Source organism: Manis javanica, chromosome 14 (assembly GCF_040802235.1).
Source record: "Manis javanica isolate MJ-LG chromosome 14, MJ_LKY, whole genome shotgun sequence".
Classification (NCBI taxonomy): Eukaryota; Metazoa; Chordata; class Mammalia; order Pholidota; family Manidae; genus Manis; species Manis javanica.
This window is the reverse complement of record NC_133169.1, coordinates 8,228,223-8,255,991: the sequence shown is the minus strand read 5'-3', so window position 1 is coordinate 8,255,991 and position 27,769 is coordinate 8,228,223. Positions and strand designations below refer to the sequence as shown.

General features: G+C 38.9%; 1 protein-coding gene across 1 annotated transcript; it reads left to right on the top strand.

Moving 5' to 3' along the window:
* The first annotated feature begins 6,667 nt into the window (after positions 1-6,667).
* MNDA (myeloid cell nuclear differentiation antigen) lies at positions 6,668-18,094 on the top strand. Its single transcript, XM_017656130.3, is given in 8 exon segments — positions 6,668-6,900; positions 10,702-10,986; positions 12,337-12,473; positions 13,004-13,171; positions 14,252-14,569; positions 14,572-14,673; positions 15,541-15,729; positions 17,777-18,094. Coding segments are annotated over 7 exon segments (1,227 nt in total). The 5' UTR covers positions 6,668-6,900; positions 10,702-10,721; the 3' UTR covers positions 17,825-18,094.
* Positions 18,095-27,769: the final 9,675 nt, after the last annotated feature.

The following is a 27,769-nucleotide window of genomic DNA, read 5'->3' as shown; positions in this document are numbered from 1 at the left end:
CTGCTATTTCCTGGGATGGAAATACATTTAACAGTTATGCATATGATTTCAACATAACTGCTAGCTACTCTCATTAGCTAGAGCAAGACTTTTAACTCCATTAAGCTATCTACATGCTTCTATCAAGTCAAACAACTTCTTACATGACGGACACTTCATAACCCCATTATAGTATCTTCCAGGATAGCCCTCCTTTTTTTTTTTATCTCTGTAATTTTCTTATACTCTCTGTAAGAGACAGTATTTACAAAGACATTTCTAGAATTGATGAGAGAGGGCTTTAGCTGGAAGAAAAGTGTCCAGGAAAGGAACAGCTATTGGAGACGACTCAGTACATTGAGAAGATCGACTAAAGGTGTAGGTACTCTACACATTCTTCGTCGTTTACTGAATGAATAGTTGTAACAGATGTCTATTCCTCCCTGTGCAGGCACACTGTCCCTCCAGGGATATCTGATATCTTTGTAACCAAGTACTTAAATGAACTCAGCTGCCCTGCAAGTGGAAGAAGGAGAAAATGGGAAGATAGCTCATTGTTCTAGAAATGCCAAGCAAATAAAAACCCTGTGCAAGAGAACCCTGAAAATGGTTTCCTAAGAGGAAGGCCTGGAAGTAGGATCTACTAGCCTAAGGTGCATGTAGATCTATACCTGTAATTATTGTCCCATATCTTGTATTTATTCTTCACAAGCATCTTTATCTTCAAAATGGAATTTGTTATATTTTCCAAAAATGTATGTGAATTTTCTGTTGCAGAAAAAATGAATAGGAAGGACTCCTAGATGAAATTTAGGAGAACATACTAAATGTGAATACTGTGTGGAATGGAAAATGGCACAATATCATGTGCATAGAAAGAGATAATCTTTGATTCTTCTGCTTTTGACTGGGAACAGATCAGAGATCAAAGCTGACATCTGAAATTCATAGTTTTCATCCAGGCAGAAGATCGATAGACAAATACTAGTTTTTTCAAAGAGGCGAATAATTTGGTTTAGGCTTTGTGAAGCTGGATTCATGTTTTACACATCCATCATATGTCAGGACGCATGAGAGTTCATATACTGTCCTTACATTCATATTTTAAGTGGAACAATTCTAGAAAAATATAAATTAAGAAAATCACATTTATATAGCCCATCAAAAGATACAAAACTTGTGTTAAATGTGAAAAGATTTGTAGAAATCAGCAGGGCAGGGAAGTAATGCCGCCTAGCTCTCAAGAGGAAGGGCTTGGAGTGAAGCACACCTTGTCTGAATATTGCCTTTAGCTCACTAGTTGCATGATATTGGGGAAATAGTTTAAATAGGCCTCTCTAAAATAGGGGAACTCTATCTCATAGAAATGATTTGAAAGTTGAATGAGATAATACACATAAATTACTTACTGCAGCTCTGGCACATTATGAGAACCCAGTCTATAATGGATAGTATTATTCTTAGCAAAGTAAAGAAATTAAAAGACTGAGCAGAGGAAATGTCATGTGTAAATACTCAGAAGCATGAAACAGCCTAATGAATTCTGTGCAAATTAATTTTGGTAGATAAAGAAGTGTGCTGGAAAATGTGGCTAGAGATGAATGTACCAAGCCTGATAATGAGTGATCTTCAGTTGTAAATACAGAAAATGAAAACTTCAGTGTGAAAAACACCCATAAATTGAAAGATTTTATGTTGAAGAATGCCTGATAGCTTTTGCATTTTTTTTTCTGGCAATTATATGGAGGAGTATAATGAGTAAGGGTTTTTCTAGTTTAATTACTACTGCTTAGAATGCAAGGATGGCTGACTTAGGGAGTCTGAAATGCAGGGAATTTTAAATGCATGTGGTTACACCTGAATATGTCAGTATTTGGACTTGCATTACTGTATTCACAGTTCGCTTTGATTAATGTTACCAAGAATCCTACAGGAGACGAGAATGTGGTTGACCCTACACAGCATCACACCCTCTTTCTCTTGCACAAAGGAATACGTACACTGACACACCCAGACCACCACTTCTCAGAGATTCTGAAGAGAAGGGAGCTATGCAGAGGTGGCACGCTGATTGGCTGAATCCTTGGCTGCACATACGTGGGTGAGACGGCATGAGACCTACAAGACAGCAGTGGCTATGGGGTTGAGAACGCACCATGATCAAGTGGGATTTATCTCTGTGGTGCAAAGATGGTTCGACACATTTATGCAAAGCAGTAAATGTGATACACCACATTAAGTAGAATGAAAGATAAAAAATCTTATGATCTTGTCAATAGATGCAGAAAAAGCATTTGACAAAATACAACTTCTTTTCATGATAAAACAAATTGGGTATAAAGGGAATGTGCTTCAAAGTAAGAAAGACCATATACAACAAATACACAACAAAAGCAAAAATCAGTAAGTGGGACTATATCAAACTAAAGGCAAAAGAAACAGTCAACAGAATGAAAAATCAGTCTAGGGAATGGGAGAAAATATTTGCAAGCCATATATCTGATGAGGGATTAATATCTAATACACATGCAGACTCATACAACTCAATAACAACAACAAAACAAAACAGGCAATTCAATTAAAAAACAAGCAGGGGAACTGAATGGACATTTTTCCAGGGAAGACATACAAATGGCCAACAGGTACATGAAAAGATGTACAACATCGCGAGTTGTCAAGGAAATGCAAATTAAAATCACAATGAGGTAGCACCTCGTACCTGCTAGAATGACCATTAGCAAAAAGATAAGAGATAACAAATGCTGGCAAGGATGTGGAGAAAAGGGAACCCCCTGTACACTCTTGCTGAAAATGTAAATCATTGCAGCCACTATGAAAGAAAGGTATGGAGGCTCCTTAAAAAATTAAAAATAGAAGTACTATATCATCCAGCAACCTCAATTCCTGGTATTGATAAGAGGATGTCAAAGAGTATCTGCACCTGCATGTTTATTACATCATTATATTCACAATAGCCAAAACATGGAAACAGCCTAAGTGCTTAAGTGTCTATCAATGGATAAATGGATAAAGAAAACCCAGGGAGAAAGAAAACATGTAGAGAAAATACACTACATAATAAAATAAAAAATACATATACACATACACATATATATTTAATGGAACGCTACTCAGCCATAAGAAACTTGTCACAACCTGGATGGACCTAGAGGAAATTATGCCAGGTGAACTAAGACAGAGGAAGATCTCATATGATCTCACCTGTATGTGGAATTTTAAAATAGCCAAACTCATTGAAACAGAGAGTAGCATGGTATTTACCAGGAGCTGGGGGGGTAGGGGAAATAGGGAGATATTGGTCAAGTGAACAAACTTCCAGGGGTAAGAGGAGTAAGTTCCGGAGATCTAATGCCCAGCGTTGTGATCACAGTGAACAGTAATGTATCATATAGTTGGAAGTTGTTAAGAGAGTAGACCTTAAATGTTCTCATCACAAGAAAGTAATGTAATTGTGTAACACGATGGAGGTGCTAGCTAAGGCTACAGTTGTAATCATTTTGCAATATGTAAGTGTATCAAATCAACATATATACCTTAACTTTATACAACAGTAATATGTCAATTATATCTCAATAAAACTGGAAGAGAGAAACAATACAGGTGTAACAGAGCAGGCGGTACAAGGGACACTGGAGGTCACCAAAGTAGACATATTGTTTACCAGCCTTGCCATTCAGCTTGACACCAGAGAAACTGAATCTTGGGAGTGACATCGAAGCACCAAAGCAGGGACTAGTATAGAACACACCCTAACAAAGCCTGAAACCAAACCCTGATGTGAGTCAGAGAAAAGTCAGCTGGCGTCCTCACAAAAAGAGAAGCTTGGGGAATATCTTGGCTAATATATCAGAATTGGCTAACAATTCTGTAACTGCATCTAAATTCAGAGCTTCAAAATTATAAAGCAAAAGCTAATAGCATTAAATGCAATATAAGAAAAACAACCATAGTTAGATATTTAAAGCCTCTGATTCAATAACTGATAAAACAAGAAAAACAGAAAAGATCCTGAAAATTTTTAACACTATATGCAAACAATATGATCTAATTTACATTTAAAGAACGCCATAAAAACAACTGAAGACTACCTTCTCTTCACCTGTACATGGAATGCTCACCAAAGTAAAATAGATGCAGAGATTTAACAGTTCATCTCAGTAAAAATCATTCCTGGAATCTTATGTTCCATGACCACAATAAGACATCTAGAAAATCCTCAACCATCTTGAAATTACACAACACATTCAAAAACAAGCCATTGTTTAATACATGGCTGAGGTTAATTGGGACAATGCAAACACACTCCATAAAACCTAGAGAATGAAGTAAAAATAGTACTTACAAGAAAAAATTATTTAAGTGTTCAAATTTTGAAAGAAAATAGTAATATAACTGATATAAATGTGTGTGTTGCAACACTAGAAAAAACAGCAAAGGAAACAAAATAGTGTATAGAAATAACAAAACTATAAGCAGAAATCAATACATAACTTGATTTTGCACATTGTATACAATGTCACACAGGTAGATATAAACAAAAGAAATGAGGAGTAAACAGTAGGCAAACAGACAAAACACATAAAGAAAATTAATATAGTCAAATGCTGTCTCTTATAAAGGATTAAAATTCAGGGGGCTAATACCTTGGTAAGTGCATAAATCAACTTGTTTTGATTTATGTGAAGTAATCAGTTTTGCTCTGGCCCTTAGGCATAGGAGGTGAAAAGGTTTGATACGACTCTAGCCAACACACATTTCCTATCCATTTTCTTTGCTGAGACGACAGATTTTTCCCCTATAACTTTATCCCAAAGTCTAAATAGAATTTTAAGGACTGCTATTTCTTGGTGCAATTGCTCTCTGCCCACTCTAGCTCCTCTCCTTAGGAAATTTCTAGTATCAGCTAAACATAGGGCGTCAATGTGGTGGAGACTCAGGATTTTGAACGGTTTTCTCAAACAGCACTTGAGATGATAGGAGGTCACATAGGTTTTTTCCAGGCATTTTTCCTTACATTAAAAATTCTCATTCCCACCTGGCTTATCTCCCAGTTAACTTATATCATTATAACAATGAAGCCTTGCAAATTCTGGAACACTCATCCTTTAGTAGATTAAGGGCCTCGTAAGTCACTTTATACCCCTTCAATGGCCCGAATCATCCATCGTTTGGCCACTGAGAGTCAGGAAAAGGGCATATTTCCTTTTCATTTCTTTGGTCCATCTTTTAAAATTCCAACTGCACAGGATGGATTTGGGGGCAAACCCATCTGACTTACCTTTATTTATGTGGATCAGACAATAATGTATGTTGTTTTCTTCATGTGTACATGGAATGCTCACCAAGGTAAAATAGATGCAGGGACTTACACACAGTCTGACTAAAATTCATGTCCGGAATCTTAAATTGTATTTCATGACCTTAGAGTGTATTTCATGAGAACCGACAGGATGTCACTCGACATAAGTTAGTTTCTAGTAAAAGGAAAAGACAATATACTCGATTGTCGACATATATGTCACATGTCCTTTGTCTCCTGGCCTCTGGCTTGGGGACCCTCAGGCCTCCCTAATGTCCCTCTACCCTTTATTATTTGATTCCTCAATTCACCCACATATGCAGCTCTGAAGTCTGTATTGAAGAATTGTGAAAACCCACTGGCTTTTGTGACACCCATGCCAGATCCTCCGTGATGTTCTCTGACTTATTCCTATATATTCAGGTAATTGTCAAATCCAGACTGTGACTCTGTCCTCCACAACCTAGTGAGAATTCACCCAAACAGTCTTCTTCTCCCTTCAGATGACCTTAGGCATCCCCCAAAGGGAGCTGGTCTTTGGGACCCTTTTTCATTTCAGTCATGGATCAGATGGAGGTGACCACAATCCTATACGCTACTGGTTCCGTTTATGTGACATTTCAGGGTTGCAATTCTCCAAATAGTATCCATTGTAGTACATAGAAAAAAGATTTGTAGAAAAGATGTTGATGAAGCCCTCAGCCCTTCTAGGAACTCAGCGCTCTTCCAAAATTCATCACTTGTGTCTGTCTGTCTGTGAATAACTCTAAGAGGCAAGAACGATCATGAAATTGCCTCAGTGAAGTAATGAACCCTACTTATAGGCAGGAGGACAATACTGCACAATCCATTTTCAAATACTCCAGGAAGCATGTATATGTAAATAACGAGTTTATGCTGGGCTGTGTCAACTGGTAATAATTATGTAAATGTATCACATGCTATTGAAACTGCAAGCAACTTCCAGGGACAATCTTCCTCCATCCAACAGGTCCACTAAGATACCAGCAGAGATGGTTCGGCTACCAAGACCTCCTGCCACTGCCAGTCTGTGGCCGGAAAGGCGGGAGATGTGCCTAAGTTTTTCACTTCCCCCCTTTTGATAGTTGAGTCTTGCTTAAGGGCCTTTGGTGTCTACCACCCCATATTTAAATCTGCTGGATTAGAAAGTTCAAATGTTGTAACGCCTTTCAGACATTTGTAAAACAAAAAAATTAAATACTATAGGTCTAATGTTTCACTGTGCTAAGATGTTTACTGTTTTCAATCAAGGAAACTGTTCGGTTTCTCTGGCTAAGGAAGTAGAAAGCTAAGGACGCTGATGGGAGGAGTCTCAGAATTGTTTCATAACTTTTTGTCTCTGAGGACTGGCACAGTATGAGTTAGTCAGCTAGTCAAGTTATTAAGTGACTTTTCCTGCTTCTCTATCTTATCCTTGCAAATACTTCATTTCTTAGCATTTCAGGAGGGTGCAGCTTCTTGCAGTTCAGCTTCTGAGAGTTTAACTGATTTATCTTCCTGTGCAAACAAGAGAAATATTGATTGCTGTGTTTCTGGAGAAAATCTCAAGATCTGGGCTACTGTGGAGAATTTTCAGTGAGGTAAGTCCAGTCAGTATTTTTCTAGAAGGATCTTGTTGATATGCACAAGATCATAGGAGGAGAATTAGTTTCTGAGTCTTTTGAGTAGGGATGAGGAGAAAGGCTGGTTATCAACTGTATTCAGTAAAGGAAAAACCACAGGAGCTTCAGTCTAATTCTTCACTTAGCCAATAGAAGTCTTTCATTTCATCACAACTGAAGTGTGATAAAGCATTCGTTCCACAGAATGTGAAAAATGTATTCTATTACAGATTTTAAAATCGATTCTTCTGGTGTTTATAGCATAAGGTAATATTTAGAAGAAAGCTTTAGTTTTCTTACCAGAAAGTGCACAGGAAATTGAATGGCTGTGGTGGGAGTCTGGCTTAAAGACAAGATAGTGTTATCAAAAATTAGTGTGTAAAAATACTAGGTAAAAAACACATTTTTTCATAAAACTGTATTATATAGTATTATCCCAGTTTTACAAAGCAGGAGAACACACAAACGAAATAGAACATCTCTCAGTTTCACAAACAGAGGGTTACTCAAATACATGGAGTCTTCGGATTTGCATAAATGGTTTAGCTCCTGGATCCACCAGGCATTAGAGGCAGGTTTTCAGTTCTTTTGGTGCTAACTTCCCACTTTTCTCAAGACCAGAGGCAGTCTTTGGTGGTGAGAATGTGTAGGCAGTAAGGAAGTGGAGACAATTAAATCTGTACCTACCTTTTGGAATGCTTTAGTCTTCCTGTAGAGCCTGGTCCCTACACATTTCATGTGCTTTTGAGAGGCACGTAAAATTTTAAATATTGGTTTCAGAATTCTTTACATGTTACATCAAGCCTTTTATTTGAGCCTAATCGCGTTTGTCAATTTTTCTAAGTATTTACTGATTTTTTTCTGTGCTTTATTCAGCAGTTTAGATATGCTAAAATCCCACACGATAATCATTATTACATCAATTTGTCCTTGTGCTTTCTCAGTTTCTAATATCTATACTACATATGGATATATGAAAAGAAATATTCTACATAATATTTATAATAATAGGAAGGGATGTAAATTACTTATACATAATAAGTATTTATTATGATGAAATAAATGCATAATGAAAAGCACTGCTTCTTTCTGGAACTTAAACCCTTTATCACAGAGCAGTGAGACCAGTTCTGATACAAGTGTTTGTCTTCAGGTCTATTTAAAGCTACACTATCACAGATACGCTGCTTTCTTTCATGTCTGCATGATACAACTTCTTGCGACTATTTTTTTAAACTTTTCATTAACTTTTGTCAACAAGACAGAGGCAGATTTTTTAAATCCAATTTTAAAAGTTTGTTCTTTTAATGGGCTTAGCACCTCATGGACATCAGGCTCACAGGCTGTATTTTGGCCAGTGTGTTAACGCTCACTTGTAAACACTTATTCTGTGTTCCTTCGTCTTTGACAGTGGTTTCAAACGTACGCCTCTAACTTCTGCTTACGAACAAGCAACTTAATGAATCTTCAAATCCTCTTTTTTTCTCCATGTTCTCCCTTGTGATGATCTACTTCTTGTTTCATTTCTCTTCAGTCAGGGCTTTCTTTATTTTTAAAACATTAAAAATTCAATCAAGGCCTTGTGCCCTCTTCCTTTTCAGCCTGCAGCCTTTTCTTAACCCCATTTCTTTGTGTTCTCATTGAATACTATTTCCAAAAGAGTATTTGGGAGGCGTCTTTGTGTTGCAAATTTGAATCTTAATTGTGTTGGTCTCCATCAGAGATTCAGCTCTAGGCCATCACATCTCGATATTATTTGGGCTGGATATAAAACACTTGTTTCAAAATTATTTTTCCTTCAATTGAGGTTGACAACACCTCTCTGAAACCCTTGGAGTTACATTTAGTTTGGAATTCAGAATCTGAGTGACTGAAGAAAGGCTGTTTAATGTGCACACCATAGGTAGCATATCACATAGAAGGCCTGGTAGAGTATTTTCTCATCTCAAATGCACTGATATTTCTGCAGCAAGACATATGAACAGTCACAGTGGAGTGGAGTTTTTTTTAAAGTTATATATAGATCCTTGCCACCTCAGATCAGATACTTTTCTAATAAATTTTGTCATCAAATTCACACACATGCACACACAACTTTTGGCTTTATATTTTTGAGAGATTTCAAAAGTATAGATATGGGATTCGGGTCAAACACTGCAATATTACTGTTGAGGATCTAATATTGAAACTTTATAAGTGATCGACTCTTTTTCTCTGGAAGCTGTCAAATTTTTCTTCTTGTGTTGAATATTCTTCTGTTTCTTTACAATGTATCTTGGTGTGGATTTTCCTTCCACTATCAGATTCAGCACTCTACTGACCTGATCGATCTAGGGATGTTCATGTTACTTTAAATCCAAGAAGTTTATCCTATTATTTCTTCAAATATTTTCACCTTTTCATTTTATTTTTTTGCAATTAATAACATGTGAATGTTGACACTTTGACCAGAATTTTGACATGTCTTACACTTGGTTTTCTATTTTCTATTCTTAATTCTACCCTATCTCCTTCTGGGAAAGCTTTCTATGTAATCTTACAAATCAATCATTTACATTCTAGTTGTACCCATTGAAATATATAGCCAAATTATTATGTTCTAGGAGTCCAATCTTATGGACTCCAAAGTCTAAGCTTTTAAAAATCATGTTCTGGAGGGAAAAAATGAAAGAAATCTCATTTTTTGCAAGTACTGATTCTCATAAGCTAAATTAGATTCAGAGTTTAAAATACTCTGCAAAAATGTCCACTGTAAGAATTTCCACATGATTGGATTCAGGCTGAGTTCATTTGCATACTTGAATAATTTGGCAGAACTTAAGTTAAATTTGATTGGTTTTATGAAAACCATGCATTCTCCAGGTCTACCTTTCAAGAGGAAAGATAGGAAGTACATTCCATGCAAAGAGCTCGAAATAGCAAGATGCCCTACCTAGTTCTGACGCTTATATATGGAAAATGTAAAGTGGGAGAAAAAGGGACAGATTACTCAGTGCCTCCCAAGCCAGGCTAAGGATCAAGGAATTTTTTCCTAAAGAACATGGAGAACTGTTAAAGGGTTTCAAGCAGAGCAGAAATGTGGTTTTACAGAGATAACTGGCTCTGTGATAATAACTGATGACAGAAATCGGTCTGCAAAGAGGAAATTCAAGTAACTATTAAATAATCCCAGAAAAGAGTGATTTTGCACTAGAGCACAGGCGAAGTCCAGCAAAGTGACAGTGATATGGGTACAGAGGGCACAGAGAACATGGTCCAAGCTCTAGGAGAGGGGATGCTCATGAGAACTGACCAGGGAAGAGCCACACGGGCTGGGCAGTGTCCCCACAGTAGAGTGGCAGAAGGACAGTCACATGAGGTGGGAGGCCACAGCCCATTTGCACAGAGGCCGCTTCACCCATGGTGGGTGTGGGGAGGGTCAGGCGCCAACAGACAGGCATGCTGAGAAAAACTGCTGCCCCAGGAAAGGATGGGAGGACCAGGTACTGTGACACTATCCAGCCCCTGCTCTACACATGGTACAACTGCCTATTTCCAGGACTCTGTTCACCACACCCACTCCCATCCCAACCAGCACCATTGATATAAAAGAATTCCTTAGACTTTCCTAAAGCAGAGGTTCTCAACCCAGATTCCATAGTGACACATCTGGTAATTAACACTTCATTTGTCACCCATGAACAGCACACCCACACAAGCCACTCACTCACATAAACACAACCAGTCTTTTGAATTTTCTGCATAAATGTGTAACACTGCATGTCATTTTTTCTCTCGTAGATTCATCCGTAACTTGAGACATGGTGAATGAATACAAGAAAATCCTTCTACTGAAAGGATTGAAACACATCGATGATTTCCATTTCAGCATGATTAAGTCTTTACTGGCCCCTGATTTAAAACTGACTACAAAAACTCAACAAAAATATGACAGAATTAAGATTGCTGACTTGATGGAGGTCAAGTTCCAAGGGGCTGCCTGTGTTGACAAACTAGTAGAGTTACTCCAAGACATAGAAATATATAAAGACCTTGCTAAAACTCTTAAAAACGAGACATTAAAAGGTAATAGAGAAGAACCCCTCAGCCCTGTTTGTGCACCATCCTCAGTCTTGAGTAGGACCTGGACTTGGTCACGGTCGACACACCTTTCCCCACTTAGGATTCAGCTACCATGACAGTGGCGGTGCTTCAGACCCCAACAGGCTGACAACGCAGAGAATTCCTTTCCTACCAAGAGGTCTGATGTATTTTAGAGGGCGTATCCAGGGGGTGTGGGTAAAGAAAAGAAGCATGAGTTGATGAGAAAGGCTGAGGCTTCCGTACATTATAAAGATTAGACAATGACAAGACAGAATTAGAAAAAATGATGAATTTTAAAAATATTTAAATCAGTTAATATGCATATCCTGTTCCAATATTTACTCCGCCATTATTTATATTCTCTAGCAACAAATAAGAGGCAGGGCTTAAATAAAAGCCTGCCTTTCAGAGACAGGAAGAACGTGCCTTTTAGAAAATCACTGGAGTATAAAAATGTATTTTCAAAAGTCAAAATCCAAAATCCCCACTTGTCCCATCACAAATGAAATCATATTTTCATGACTAAGTGGCCATGACAATGTCAGTACTGCAGAGGCCAACCAGCTAAGAGTTGACAACTTAGCGCATCCCCTTTCCAAAAAGGATACTGATGTACTTGGGGGTGTATTTAGGGTGAGGATAAAGAGTGAAAGACAGGAGTGATGAGAGGCTGACGCTTCCAGGGCATTAGAAATGTTAGTAGATGACAAAATAATATGAGAATTGTGCCTTATTAAAAACATACTTACCTTTAACCAATTCATGTGCCTTCTCTATTAAGACTATTCACTCCAGGATCATTACCCTCTCTAGTAACGGGCATGCAGTCCTTCACAGGAAAACCTACCTCTCCGAGATGCACAGAACTCTCCCCTTGTGAAATCACCGATAGGATAAACATTCAAAAGCCAGTATCACCATTTGCCACCTCCCAAATCTATACCAGATTTTCTTTCACTCGTTTCTGTAATTTTAACAGGCCTTTGAGGGAACATGACCAGCCAGTCTGCATCATGAAAACCTTAAGTTTTTTCAGGGAAATGGTAGAGGAAAGGGTTGGGAAAGGGTTTGACTGTGGTACTTGGGAATCCAGAGGACAGGAAGGACATGCTGCTGCACAGGGAGTCTGGGAACTCCTGACGGGGAGCATGACAGCGCCCCTGCCTGCGTTATGACCACGGTCCCCACGCGCCAGGCTGGCCGGTGCCATAGAAGCAGGCAAATGCATCCTCGGGGACCCTCAGGGTGGAGGAGGGGGAGATTCACTGAAACTGTTTCGTGTCTTAGACCAACTACTCTGGGTTCATTGTGCCTTCCTTGTTTTTGTATCAGTTGCACAGAAAATGAGACCGGAAGCAATACCTCCACAGGAAAGGAGATTTCAGGAAAAAGCAGGTCCTGCAACACCCACATCCTCCACAAACAGTGCTCTGAGAGCTGAAAAGCCAGCGAAGGCTCCTGTGGCTCAGGTAAGCTTGAGGAGAGAAGAGGGCCTGAGGTCCCGCCGAACTACAGCCCTTGGCTCTTGATTAATATTCCCACAGGCCAGACTTACCAAACTGAGGAATTATGGGTCACTTTCTTTGTGCTAGGCACAGAGGGAGGCACAATAGAAATGTAGCAAAAATTCCTGTGGCATAAATATGATGGCTTCATCCCCATCCTAAAGACGAGTCAACAACAGGATTGGAAATGCGTCTGGCCTGTGCTCACACAAACCCAGGTTTTCTAATGCCGCGTCTAGTGCTCTTCCCAACCCAGCACGGAAGTGATCAGAGCAGCAATGTGCCTGTTTAAATCAACCATCTCTTTTCTGGTGCCACCATCATGCCCACTCTTACCTACTGGCCATCTTACTTTAAGTGATGGGTTAAGCCTCTCTGGAGCTGCCACGAACAGTACGTCTCATACGAATAGAACATCCCACAAAGTAATGAAACTGTGTTCTGCTTCTATTAATACTGAAAGTGATTTAACAGGAAAATCAAACTACTTGCAGAAAAGAAAAACGACGGTGAAAGAGAAGACTGGCACCAAAAGGGGTAAGGTGTGCCGGGAGCACGCTGAGCCTCCCTGCCCTTCAGAAGCCGGCACGTCCACCCTCAGGGGCCCCCCTCCACCTCCCCGGACCTCATCGTCAGCTCGGTCCTCCACCTCCTTAACTGAGGTACACGCTGTCTGTTCCTCTTCTCCGAGATTCCTTCAACCAGAAACAGTGCATCCAGGCTTACCACTGTTAATCTCATGCATAACTCCACTGCCACCCATTAATTTGCTCTGGCAAAGGTGAGTCCCTTCTTATGGTAAATCGGTCACACTGATGAGAGGCCACATCCATGTAAAGTCCTATCACACACAGGCCATCACCATGTGTGACATCTCCGGTCAGACCACTAAGCACTGCTGGGCTGTGGAAGCAGACAGCCTGGCTCCGTGTTCTCGGAGCCCCCCATCCTTGCCGGCCATACTCCTCCCTCTAATGGATCGGGCCCCTTTCTCTTCATGGACGTATCCTGCTGCAACTCAAATTAATCAGGCCATTGTGGAGACAGAGAACTAGCGGGAAACAAACCTGCCCTCTGTCTTTCCATTAGCATCGCAGCCGCTGAGAGATGCTGCGGGTACATGGTGGACACGGCTCTGATCAGATGTCCTTTACCTGAGCCAATCTGCGGTAGGGAACTCTGAGCCCTACCTGCCCTTCTCACTCTGTGTAACAGAGCACTATTTCCTGGGAAAACGCCACATGAGTTGGACCCTCAAAACAGCCCCAGGTATCCTAGCAAAAACTGAAATCCCTTAATGTCTGGAACTTGCGGTGGGCATCATGTCCATGTTCAGCGCTATCCAGGTGTTTGTTCACTCTTTTCATTTTCTTAAGACATTTCAGTGGGTAGAGGACATATCTGAATTCACGGTTATATTTTCATCTATGTCTTCAAGTGCTTCATGACAATGCTCTGTGTTGCTGCTTCTGAGGATCATGCTTTAAATCAGAAGGATCAGCCGGTGTAAAGGACAGTATTCTAACTGCCAGCCATTGTCTGCTTCGTTGTACTTCTGCTAACAAAGCACCCGTTCATTAGCCTTTCCTTTCTGTAACACAATTCCTGTCTAGCCTTGTCCCAGCTCCAAACATCTGTGAGGATAGCTGCGGTCCAATGTTACAATTGGGGTTCCATTCCAGAGAAAGTGATTTTGCATTCCCTGCTCAAACTTGTAAGTTTCCTGTTTCTGTCCAACACAGAGCCAGATAACGCCAACCCAACGTCAGGAAGCTGCCAGAGGAAAAATTCTTCAAAAGGACCCATTGACCGTCATGGTACTGAAAACGACAGAGCCGTTCAACTATGAGTCCCCAGAAAGGGGGAAAAGCACGATGTTCCACGCCACAGTGGTGACGTCGACTCAGTTTTTCCAAGTGAAGGTCTTAAACAGCGACCTGAAGGAGAAATTCACAAAAAGGAAGGTCATTATCATATCATGTTACTTTGAATGCAAAGGAATCCTGGAGATAAACGAAGCGTCGTCTGTGTCTGAAGCTGGTGCTGATGAGCAGGTTGAGGTCCAAACAGGATCGTCAAAAGAGCAAATGAAACGCCCAAGATTGATAATCTTTACAAGCAAGCCTCAGGAACACTTGTGTATGGGTTGTTTATGCTACATAAGGTAATTGCCGATCATTGGTTTCCATTTTCTCCATCAACAATTGAAATTAAACATCTTCACTTGCCAACGTTTTGCTTAATGTTGGGATATTGGAGGCCAGGTTTCAGTCCCCTCTGGACTAGAGATAGGTGGTCAAGTCTGCCACACAACAGGAAACGGGACTGACTGACCTATTGTGATTCTTCTAACCCGAGATACCTCCCTGCGAGATTTTTCAAAAAGATTTGCCAAGAAACTTTGTTATCTCACCATTTATGATGATCTGTTCTCAGCCACTGTGAATGAGAATAGTACAGGGTAGAAATCATATGCACATACTAATGATTTTATCTCTGAGCTCCACCACAACTGTCGAAATCATCATTTTCCTTCTACTTTGGAAAATAGATTGCCCTACCAAGGTTGAATTCTGGTTGTGACATGTATTCAAATTGGCTTGTATTCTTCAGAAGGTAAATAACATTCAACAGTCAGGCAAACGATATAACCATTTGAAGCTGTCTTCTTTACCTTATTCACATAATCCATTATTCATGAACAGTTTGTTGAAATTTGACTGAGAAATTTCATATTGCATGGTATTCAGAAAATGAGGCGATCTAATTCCCTATATATCCCCCCCCAAAAAAAAGAGGCATAGAGAATTTTATTTATATGTCCAAATTCAGGGTACTACCTAGTGTAATGCAGCCAATTCCCCTCCAATTTTGCAAACTGCTATAAACTCACCTAATGTCTTACATGATTGACTGCTTCGTAACTGCATTTTGTTTTTTATGTCTTGCATTTGTTGTGCCACAAGGGTGTTTCTCATACCTATGGAAGTTCTTATGTTTTCAGGCACTGAATGTTAAATTTCTGTTGCAGAAAAGAGTGAATGTGAAGAACACAATCTATGAAATACGGGATAATACAGGAAAGATGGATGTAGTGGGGAAAGGAAAATGGCACAATATCAGGTGTAAGGAAGGAGATAAACTTCGACTCTTCTGCTTTCAGCTGAGAACCATCGACCAGAAGCTTAAACTGACATGTGGAAATCACAGTTTCATTCAGGTGGGAATGGGATAGGGGAACATTAGCTTTCCAAAAAAGAAAAATGATTTTATGTAGGCTTTCAGAGTACCGGATTCCTGATTTCTGACAGATACCGACCAGCAGATGGGAAAAAATAATCAATGTCTTTGCATTCATTTGTAAGTGGAAGATTCTTAAAAGGATATGAGGAAATGACATTCACACAGACTTCAACAGAATAGGATGCTTGTGCTAAATAACAAAATATTTGAAAATATTAAGAGGGCAGGGAAATAATTTCTTGTAATGGTCAAGTGCAAGACTTTGAATAGGACAGACCTGATTTGAATCCTGGCTTTAGCACACTCACTACTTGCCTGATATTGGGGAAGTAGCTTAATTGTTCCCCTAAAATGGTCAAGGTCTCTATCCCATAGGGCTGATTTAAAAGTTAAGTGAGGCAATGCATATACTACATTACTTAACTGCCGGACACAAAAAGAGAAGTCAATCTGCAATAGATACTATTTTTCTTAGCAAGGTAAAGACATGGGAGGTGTTCCAGGCAAAGGAAATCACATGTGCGTATCTTCAGAAGTGTGAAACAGCATAACGACTTCTGTGTAGCTGAAATCCAGGTTGCAGGAAGATGTAGCTGGAGGGTGAAAAAATGGGTGAGAAAGGCAAAGAGTGTAGCCCTCTTGTCAGAAATAAATAAATGAAAATTCATTGTGAAACTAAGTGACAAGTTGAAAGATTTATGCAGAAGAATGCTTGATCACTTTGACATTTTAGCAAAAAATATTCTAGCAACTGTTTAGACAGATGCATTAAAAAGAGGCTGGGTTTGGAGACAGGGATATCAACTAGAAGCAGCATTATTTGTCAGTCTAGAGAAAACTGTTAAAGTTACAGGTTTGAGTGACAATGAATAAAAGAAATGATAATATAATAACATGTATAGTTATGCTAGTACAAAACACTATTTGAGCATTCACTGTGTGCTGGAAACTGAAACACTGATACAATATTGATATAAACATCATTCCTGTTTCATTGATATAGATACTGATGCTCATAAAAGGTGAGTATTTGCCATGGTTGACACAGCCAGCAAGTGGCGGACCTGAGATTCTTATCCCGGCCTGGGCACCCTAGCTCCAGAGTTAGATCGTTGAGCAAGAGAAATGAGATCAGACAGATAAGGGTGAAACCTTGAGAAAAACTGGTACTTGGCCTGATAGGACAAATGACAATGAAAAGAAGTGAACAGAGAGGTCAAAGGTAAAATGGAAAATGTGTATAACCAGCATCAAAAAGAGGTTGAATGAGGAGGAGGGTCCGCAGAGTTCATGCCAGACACAAATACCAAGTGTGCCCCAGGACCTTGAATAAACCACTTCTCAGAGCTAAAGGTACCACAGTGTAGGGAAATGTACATCCTGGCCCTCGGGAAACAGATGTGGTCGAGTCTACATGACATCGCCCTGTGTCAGACACATAGGAACACACACAAACACATCCAGAGGTCCGCCATGGGACGCTTGACACACTAATCAAAGTTAAGTGCAAATAATTAAATGAGCAGTAGTGAAATCTTCATGCATATGGACACGTACATGCACATCAGTTGTTCTCTTTCTCAGATCCCCTAACACAAGAATCTGGGTGTTCTACCCTTTCTTCCAGAACAAGTGTGCTGAGAAAAATACATACCTTGTATGTTGCTTCCTCCCACTTCTCGGCCCCAGTGAGGCCTCCCCTCGCTGCTCAGCACTGGGTGAACCAGAAGTGTCTTTTTTTCTATGGTTATTTCTCTCCATCCCTGTGGACTCCTACCTTGTTCAAAGGTACCCATGCAGGGCCTTAGGATATATCTCTTTTTGGCCTCTAGATAATGGGGCAGGGTAAGACCCAAAAGACAAGGATGCTGTAGAGGAAATGAGAGAGAGAATGAAGAGCCTTTGAGATGCACAAGGGGAATGCTGTGGCCCACGGGAAGGAGAGACAGTGCGGGTGAGGGGGAAACATTAGCAGTTTCATGTCAGCTGTGGGGATCTCATCCTGTCTTTATCTCTCTTTCAAGGTCATCAAGACTAGAAAAGCAAAAATAAATCAAGCAGCTTTAATTTAGATCTGGAAGTTGAAGTAAAGAACTGTTCCCTCCAAATTAATTCTGTGGCTTTAATAGTGATGTGGTCAAAGCTGAGACTCTCAATTAAACAATAAACTCAAAAGAAAGAGCCCAGCATGTGAAGAATTTTTTTAAGTATCTGAGTTGTGGATTATGTAACTTTCTTTTATAAAATTACCTTACGATATTTCTCTGTATTTTCTAAGAATACTATGTCTTGTACCTAAAATGTTCATAATGTAAAAAAATAAAATTTTCTTTTTTAAAGGACATCATTCTCCCAAAGTGCCAGATATGGTCTCTTTCATCCAGAAATGAGCAGCTCGAGGGGGATTGATTTGTGCACCGTGAGCCACACAGGGTGGTGTGAACTTTTAAGGTCCACTCTTGTAAAACCTTTCAAGTATATAGTAAAGTGTTGTTAATATAGACACCATGCCATATATTAGATCTCCAGAACTCATTCATCTTTTTCCTGAAATTTTGTACCCTTTGAGAAGCATCTCCCATTTTTCCCACCTCCCCATCCCTGACAACCAAAAATCTACTGTTTCTGAGTTTGGGTTTCTTAGGTCCCACATGTAAGTGAGATCATAAAATAGTCGTTTTTCCTGTCTAACTTATTTCACCTAACGTAATGCCCTCAATGTCCATCCATGTTGTTCCAAATGTCAGGATTTTCTTTTCTCGTGACTCAATCATATTCCATTGGATATACACTATACTTTCTTTATCCATTCATCCATGGATGGACACTTGTATTGCTTCAACCTCTGGCTAATGTAAATAATTCTGTAATTAAAATGGGAATACAGACATATCTTTGAGATAGTGGTTTCATTTCCTTCAGATATATATCCAGATATAGTATTTCTGGATCATACTGTAGTTCCATTTTCAATTTCTTGAGGATCTTCCACAGTGGCTGCACCAATTTATATTCTCACTAACTCTGCTTTTATCCACATGCTTCCCACCACTTGTTATCTTTTGTCTTTTTGGCAATGGCCCTTCTAATAAGTGTGAGGTGACATCTCATTTTGGTTTTGATTTGAATTTCCGTAATGATTAGTGATGTTGAGCTTCTTTTCACGTACCAATATTTTCTATTTCTTCATGATTCAGTCTTGGTAAGTTGTACATTTCTAGGAATTTATCCATATCTTCTAGGTTATCCTATTTACTGACATATAACTGTACATAGTAGTTTCTTATGATCTTTTGTATTTCCAGGTTTAAATTTAATGTCTTTTTTCACATATAATTTTGAGTCCTCTTTTTTCTAAAATAGTATAAAGGTTTGTCAATTTTATCTTTTTAAAAAACCAACTCAATATTGTTGATCTTTAATATTATTTTCATATTCTCTATTTCATTTATTTCTGCTCTGATCTTTGTTATTTCTTCTAACTTTAGGCTTGATTTGTTACTTTTTCTAGTTTCTTGAGGTATGAAGATGTTTACTTGAGACCTTTCTTTTTTCTTAATGTAGTCATTTATCACTATAAACTTCACTCTTAGAACTGCCTTAACTGATATGAGACATTTTGTTTCCATTTCCATGTTTCAAATATTTTTTATTTCCCTTCTGATTTCCTCTTTAACCCACTGGTTGTTCAGGAGTGTGGTGTTTAACTCGCACATATTTGTGAGTTTTCTAGTTTTCCTCTCGTTACTGATTTCTTTTCTCATACCATTATTGTTGGAAAAGATACTTGGTATGATTTTAACTTTATTTGCTAAGACTTGCTTGGTGACCCAACATATGATCTATCCTGGAGAATGTTTTGTGTACACTTAAAAAAAATGTGATTGCTGCTACTTCGGAATGGAACATTCTATATATGTCTGATAGGTCTATTCCGTCTAAAATAAGAGTTCAGGTCCATTTCCTTATTGATTTTTCTGTCTAGATGATCTGTCCATTACTAAAAGTAGGGCATTTAAGTTTCCTATTGTTATTGTTTGTTATCTTTTCCTCTCTTCATATATGTTAATACTAGTTTAATATATTTAGGTGGCCTGATGTTAGGTCCATACATACTTATAATTGGTTTTTCCTCTTGATAAACTGACCCCTTTATCATTATATGGTGACCTCCTTTGTATCCTGTTACAATTTTGACTTGAAGTCTATTTGTCTGGTATAAACATAGCTACCCCTGCTCCTGTTTGGGTTTTCATTTACATGGACACCACAGCCATTTCTTCACTTGGAACCTACATGTTAGTTCTTCATATAAAGCTGAAGTGAGTATTTCACAGACAGCATATAGTCAGGGTCTTGTTTTTTTATCCATTCAGCCACTTTATGCTTTTTGATAGAACTTAATTCACTTATTTTTAAAGTAATTATTGATAGGTAAGGACTTAATAATTCCATTTTGTTGTTTTCTGGCAATTTTGCTGTTATTTTGTTCCTTCTTCTCCTCTCGCTGTCTTCTTTTGTGAATTGATGATTATCCGAATTGGTATGCTTTGATTCCCTTCTCTTAGTTTTGGTGTATCTCCTGCAGGTTTTGGCTTTGTGGTTACTATAAGGCTTACACAAAACTTATTATAGATACAACAATCTTAAGCTAAGAACAAGTTAACTTCGATCACATACAAAATCTCCACCCTTGTACTATCTATCTCACCTTTTATGTTTTTGATTTCACAACTTACCACTTTTTATATTGTGTTCTCATTAACAAATTATTAGAGATTTAGTTATTTTTAATACTTTTATCCTTTAACAGTTATACTTTATTAACACACCGCTTGCTACATTACAGTATTAGAGTATTTGGATATTGACTATATACTTACCTTTACCACTACTTTTAATGTTTTCATGTTATTAATACAGCATCCTTTTATTTCAGCTTGAAGAATTCCTTTCAGTATTTTCATAAGGCATGTCTAGAGGTGATGAATTCCATCAGCTTTTGTTTGTTTGGGGAAGTATTTATCTCTCCTTCATTTCTGAAGGACAAGTTTTCTGGGTAAAGTATTGTTGGTTGGCAGTTTTTTTTTTTTTTTCTTTAAATGCTTTGACTATATCATCTTACTTTCTCCCAGCCTGTAATGTTCCTGCTGAAAAGTCCATAGGAGCCATATGGAGTTCTCTTGTATGGGAGAATTTTTTGTTGAACCCTCATTGACCTCCCTAATGTCACCCTCTATCCTTTACATTAAGAACAGCCCAGTGCATCCACACAAGTAGCGCTAGAGTCTGTATAAAAGGATCACGAAAACCGACAAGGTTTTGAAGCATTCATTCCAGATCCTCCTTGGTTTTCCCTGACTTACTCATGCTTTGGTAGAGTTAAATAGTGTTCTCTGGCTGACTTATTTAGTTAGCATATTCCCCTCTAGACACAAAAAAACAAGTATCACACAATTTCACTTATAGTTGGAGTCTAAAAAGAAGCGAATAAACAAACAAAACAGAAATAGACTCATAAACATAGAGAATGGACTGGTGGTTGCCATGGGGCAGGTGGGTAGGGGATGGGCAAAATAGGTGAGGAGAACAAAGAGGTACAAACTTCAAATCAAAAATAAATTAGTCATGGGGATGGGAGGAAAACACAGGGAATGTAACCAGTAATACTGTAATTTTTTTGTATGTGGATAGTAACTACACTTGTGGTGAGCATTTACTAATATATGTAATTGTCAAATCACTATGTTGTATATCTGAAACCAATGTAATAGTGTATATTAACTAGATTTTCATAAAAATATGAAAAGAAATAAGCAGTTTCCAAATTCATACTTGAATTTATTCATGTCATTAGTTTGAATTAACCCAGTGAGTTTTGTTCTTTATTCAGATTAACTTCAGATTATCTATATATTTTAGGACCTTGTTTCCAGTCATGGCCACACCCTTCATTTAGATCAGATAATAGGTTACCACCAGACCTACTCCTAATTCCTTCCATTTATTTGATATCTGGGCATTACTATTCACCAAAGTGAATCCATTATCCCTCACAGAAAAAAATGCAGAAAAAAATCATTTATCAAGTTTTCTAGAGGTTTATTTGTAGGATTTGAAAGCTTCATGGTTACGGTCATAGGAGCCCATTATTCCCTTGTGTTTTCTGTGTATAATTGAGAAAAGCAAGGGTAATAACGAAATTCAATCACTGAATCCTAGTCATAGACAAGCAGATAACCAGTAAAAAATTCATTTATAAGTAGTCTAGTAAAACTCACATATTTATGATAAGTCTGTGCTTCTGTTAGTTTCCAGGACTGTCAACTATTAATAATTACATGAATGTGTCACATACAATTGAGGCCCCGGCAACTTCATAGCAGACCTTCCTCCGTCCATGAGGTGCAGTCAAGTACATGTAGGGACAGACGCTTCCTTCAAGGTCCCCTCCTGCCACTGCCACTGCCACTCTGAGAACAGGAAAGCAGGGAGAAGTGGCTGGTTGACTCACCTTTCCATTTGAGCCTAATTTAAGGAAATTTGGTTTCTACAGATCCACTTTTAAGTTCACTGGATAAGACAGTTTTAATATCGGGACTTCTTTCACCTATGAATGTGTTACAGAAGACCAAAAGAGGGAATTCTGTTCTCATTCCTCATTCTGAGTAAAATATTTACAGGAAGGACACTGTGCATTTACCTTGACTAGTAATAGTGAAAGCTATGAACATTTATGGGTGGAGTCTCAAAATCACCTCATAGCTTCAAGACTTCTCTCCGTGGGAGAAAAGCCAATAGGGAGAATCTATCTCATGGCCGAGCACGACCCAGCCAGCACTAGTCAACATGTGAAATGATCCAAAACCAGGGCCATTTTTTCATAGTGATCTTTCAAAAACATCTCATTTTCTTACTTCTCCCAAGTTGATAAGACTCTGTAGTTCAGTTTCCAGAGATTTTTACTAATTTGTCTTTCTTCTCTAATGAGACAGTGACTCTGCATTTCTCGAAGAATATCTCAAGGTTTAGACCACTATGGAAGTTCCAGCGAGTAAGACCTGTAGGGGTTTTTATACAGAAAGATCTGTGTATGTAGCTAATAATCATATGTTCACAAGGGCATTTTCTCTAAAAGAATTTCTTGTTTTTCTTTCATTCCATTTTCTTTAACACACACTGTTGTTCTTGAACCTCAAAATAGCACCACATTTCCTCTTCTACAAAAAATAACTCCAATTTTTATTTCATCAAATACACATAGTGAGAATTTACTACACTTTAATCTTTTGCTTCTACAAGGGATACTTGGTGAATTTGACATGATGACTGGCCTCAGGAAATTTTCTATCTTTTGTTTTCCTGGAGGAGGGAGGGAGACTGTAGCATCCATAAGAATGCAGGTGAATACAGAAATGAGTCCATTGTCAAGTGACTGATTCTCTTTCATACTTCCCTTTGCTTATAACTCAGTTTTTTTAATGCACTGTGTTTCTATTTCAGGATTTTCACAAACCTAAACTGGTCAAACATTTTCATCCTTTTGGTCCCAATTTAATGTCTTCTAGAAAATCCTCCATTAGATCCCCTCTTAGTCAAGGAGAAGTCTTCTTGGTGTTTACTTGTATAAGAGCTTGTTTTTTCTTTGCTACCACTTATGACAACCATAATTATTACTTGTCATTTTACCTGTACCATAAATTTCAAGAGTAGGGGTACTTTGCCATAATATTCTATTTTTATTTTTTTTAACTGAAATAGAGCTGATTTACAATATTATATTGGATTCAGGTGTATAACACAATGATTCAAGAATTACATGTTACCATATACTCACCAGGATTAGTAGTTTCTGCTGTCAACATAAAAATATATGTGTTATTGACTGTATTTCCTATGCTGTACTTTTTGTTCCCATGTTTTTAGTTTATAATTGGATGTTTGTACCTCTTTATCCCTGCCTGCCAAATTACTAGTTCAGAACCTGCCTAATACTATAAATAAATACAATTGCCCAATAAAATAATGAACACCAACTACCAAGATAAGAATTTCACAGGGTCCAATAAGCATAAATGAGGATCATTTAATTCAGGCAAAAAGGTAATACATAAACTGAGGTAAAAAGAATGTCCAACCCTCACCCCAGACAGACATACACAGACAAGAAAAGTGGTGAGAAAAGGAGAGATTAAGGATTTGGGGGAATCCAGGCAGAAGGAAAACCATACACCAACACCCGGAAATGAAAGGGAGTGAGCCGCATTTCATAACTGCACGCTTTTGTTCATTCTGATTGTACTACTCTGAAATCTGCATTTGCCAGACTCACACTATGTCACACAAATAAGAAGGTCCATCTAATAACTCCTTGAAATATCAATGACCCCTCACATAAAAAGAAGAGTATTTTTTTTCTTCATACACAATAAAGGGGAAAGATTGTGTTGAACCAGAGTAGCAAAATTACACTACAATATTTTATCTTTCTTTCTCTTCATTACTTTCTTTCTAAGCAATTCATACATGGTTATTTTAGGGAAAAATGACTAGATGCAGACAACAAATCACTGAAAAAATTATAACTAAATTTAAATTACCCGAAATTCCAACATCCAGATTGTGCCATATGCATACAGTTCCACATTTTCACTCTGTAAGTATATGCAGAATTTTTCTGAAAATGGTACTCTATGTGAATTAATATTCTGTAAACTATTTGAATTTATAACATATTATGACCATCCTAAAAGTCCATCATACAGGTAGAAATAAAGACCTGAGGAGTAAAATGTTGAAATGCAAGCATGTCCTTAAGTGTATTTAAAAAAAATAATAATTCCATCTAGTACGAATTTTCTATATCCTCTATTACAGTTACGTCTGGAATGAACATACTCATATCCTCCATTGTCCTGTGATGTTATTTGAGGAAAGTGCTTTCCTATGTTACGGTAAATTGGTAAATTTGTCACACTGATGAGAAGTCACACAGAACCAAGATCCAATCACCCGCCGGAGACTGCCCGGGTAATAGCCTAGCTCATCCATTCCGAGTACTTCTGGTCGGCGGAAGCAGCCAGCAATGCTCTGTGGACCTGTTTCTATGAAGCCCGTGGCCCGTCCTTGCCTTTCCCACTTCCTCCTGCAGATCAAGCACTTCTCTTCATGAAGGATTCTGATGCAACTCATAGGATCCCCTGCCACTGCAGTGACAGACGGGGACACAGCCAATCTGCTCCCAGGTTTTCTGTTAGGATGCTGGCTCCTAGAGCCTTGACAATGAGAAGTGCTCTTTTTTCATGTTCAAGGCTCTGGCTCTAACCAGAGTGGCCAGACATTGTTTGCATTTAGGGACTCAGCACAGTCTCCCAGCTGTCTTGGTCACTCTTTATAACACTGCATCATTTCTTGGAAATGGGCTCTATGAGTTGGACACTCCAAATGGCCCAGGGAACACTAGTTATAACTAAAAGCAGTTTGATGTTTCCGCTTCTAGTGGTATTCAGTCTCCATTTTCAATTCTATTCACGATTTAAAAACAATTATCACTTTCTTTGGCCATTTAGTGGTTAAAGATATATTTGAATTTACTATTCTATTATCTATACGACAAAACAAAACTTCCAAGATTAATTTTATTCAAAACCAAGCTTCAGGAACAATTATGACTGGATTGGTCAAGTTACATAATGTAAACCCTCAAATTTTTGTGCAGTTTTCTCCTCCAACATGTGGAGTCAGATGTCCTGACTTGTCAAGCTGAGCTTTCACTGGTGGTTGAATACAAAAAAAATGAGACTAACTGGGTTGGTGATGGTTGGATGAAGCCATCCCACTGGACAGAATATGGATTGATATACCTACGTGTGTGTGTGATTTTGTTGCAGAACTGCGGGAACTACAAATGAGGCGTCGGGACACGGAGACATTAGTGAGAAGCAGTGTTTATTAGTGCCAGGCCAGGCACTGGCTCAGCCCCGAGCGCAGCAGGGCCATGCCTTTTATACATTCACTGCAGGGTTAAGGGGGAGTGAACCTAGGGAACGTTGCAGTGGGAGCTATTAGGTCACTATAGGTGTACTCAGGATGCTAGTTATATTTTAACCTATCTCTGTAAAGGTTACCCAGATACCCTACTATAAACTAATGGGCCTCCATGGCTATGACCAACAAGCTGTTCCCGATCACCGGGTCCCTGGTGGGGGAGGGGGGCACATCGCTACATTGTTTCAACCTCAAGCACTCTGATTCCTCTACATTCCATTCCTGAAGCCTCAATAGAAACTTTGTCTCCTTGGCTTCTTACCACAGTTTATTTATGATTATTTACGACTATTTTCTTTTCTGCTTGGTATTCTCTGAGCTGTTGGGATCTGTGGTAACTTGTCTGTTACTAGGTTTGAAAACCTCTTTGCCTTCAGCTCCTTTCAAATATCCTTTCGCCTGTTTATTTTTCTGTTCTCTTCCTGAAATTCCTGTTACAGATATTTTTTAACTGCCTGATCTTGTCCCTTATCTCCTACTCTGTTCTTTTCTTTTTTCTAGTTTTCTCTTTATGCTTCCATTTGAGTAATTTAGTTCATTGATTGCTTCCTGTGTCAGATGCTGTATCAAGTTTACTGATTATCCATTCTTCATCTCTGTAACTGTTTTCCATTTCCAGCATTTCTTTGACTTTCTTAATTTCCACTTTTCTACTGAAATTGTCCATCTGATGATGCATGTTTTCTATTTTAAGTATCCTGTTTGATAGTTCCAACATCTATACCATGTCTGACTCTCATTTTCTTCATTTGTTTTGCCATTTTTCTTCCTTCTGTTTCTCTGTGTGCCTCACAATTTGTATTAAAAGCCATCTGTGAGACTGATTGTACATAGTATTTATGCCTAGAAACAGCGTGGACTGTCTTTTGCTATGCTTACCACAGTGATTGAATCAATCTGATCGGGACTAGAACCAAGCTTTGAGATCTGTTGTTACCCACTCTCTGTGCACCACATACTTAACATTCCCCTAGCGCTGTACCATTAAGTCTTCACCCTGCACCTGAACCTACGAAAATGCTTCTTTCCACGCTCTTGACCATCGTCTAGTAGTGAACTGCTGTGCTTGTTATCCGAGGCGTGTTCAGCCAGGTAGTAGGTTTCGGGAGAAGCGAGGGGAGATTTCTCTACTGTCTGGGTTCTGCCTCAGCCTTTGGCAGGTGTTGTGTCCCTAAATCTTGTGGGGGGGAGGGGAGGCAGGGGAGACTTTTACCCTTGACCCTGTCCCTCCCCCAGATGTAGGAGAACTTTTTCCATTCTGCATCTAGAACTTACTTCTGCCTTTTGCTCAGAACAACCTTTTCCTCCCTCTGCTCAACAGGCCTTCATCTCTGCCCTCAAGACAGATTTGCTTCTCTTGCACTGGGGGATTTTTTGTGCTGTGGGCAGGGTCCAGGTGGGAGTTCACATCTTTCCCATAGGGGTCAGTCTTTCCCTCCCCCAGACCTGCTCTTAACTGTATCCACAATCATCCAGTGAGAGCCATGGGGAAGTTCCTGTCACTGAGGATGAATGTAGAACCCAGTGGTTCTGTATTTTCATGCCAGCCCAAGGCCAAGCTCAGGCAATTCATTAAAAATTGTAGTTGAATTCTATCTTGTGGGGTCTTTAGTGTCCGTCATCCACTGCAGGTGAGCCGGAGCGGGCACCTTTTCTGTCTTTGGAGGAGTCTCTCTCTCTCCTTACATTGCTTGATCAGATCCCTGCTCTACAGCTCGGCTCTCCGATAGGCTCGGAAAACATTGTGATTTTGCAGATTATCTGGTTTCACTTCATTGCTGGGAGGGTGGGAGCAAGCTTCTTTCTAAGTCTCTGCTTTCTACATAGCGGCAGAGTCTTATTCATTATTTAATCATGTCTCAGATTATTAGTGACCTCGACAATGTTTCTATGTTGCAAGCCTTTCATATTTGCGCCCCTGTGAATTTGGTTATTTATAACTTTAGCTTACACTGACTTGTACAATTACA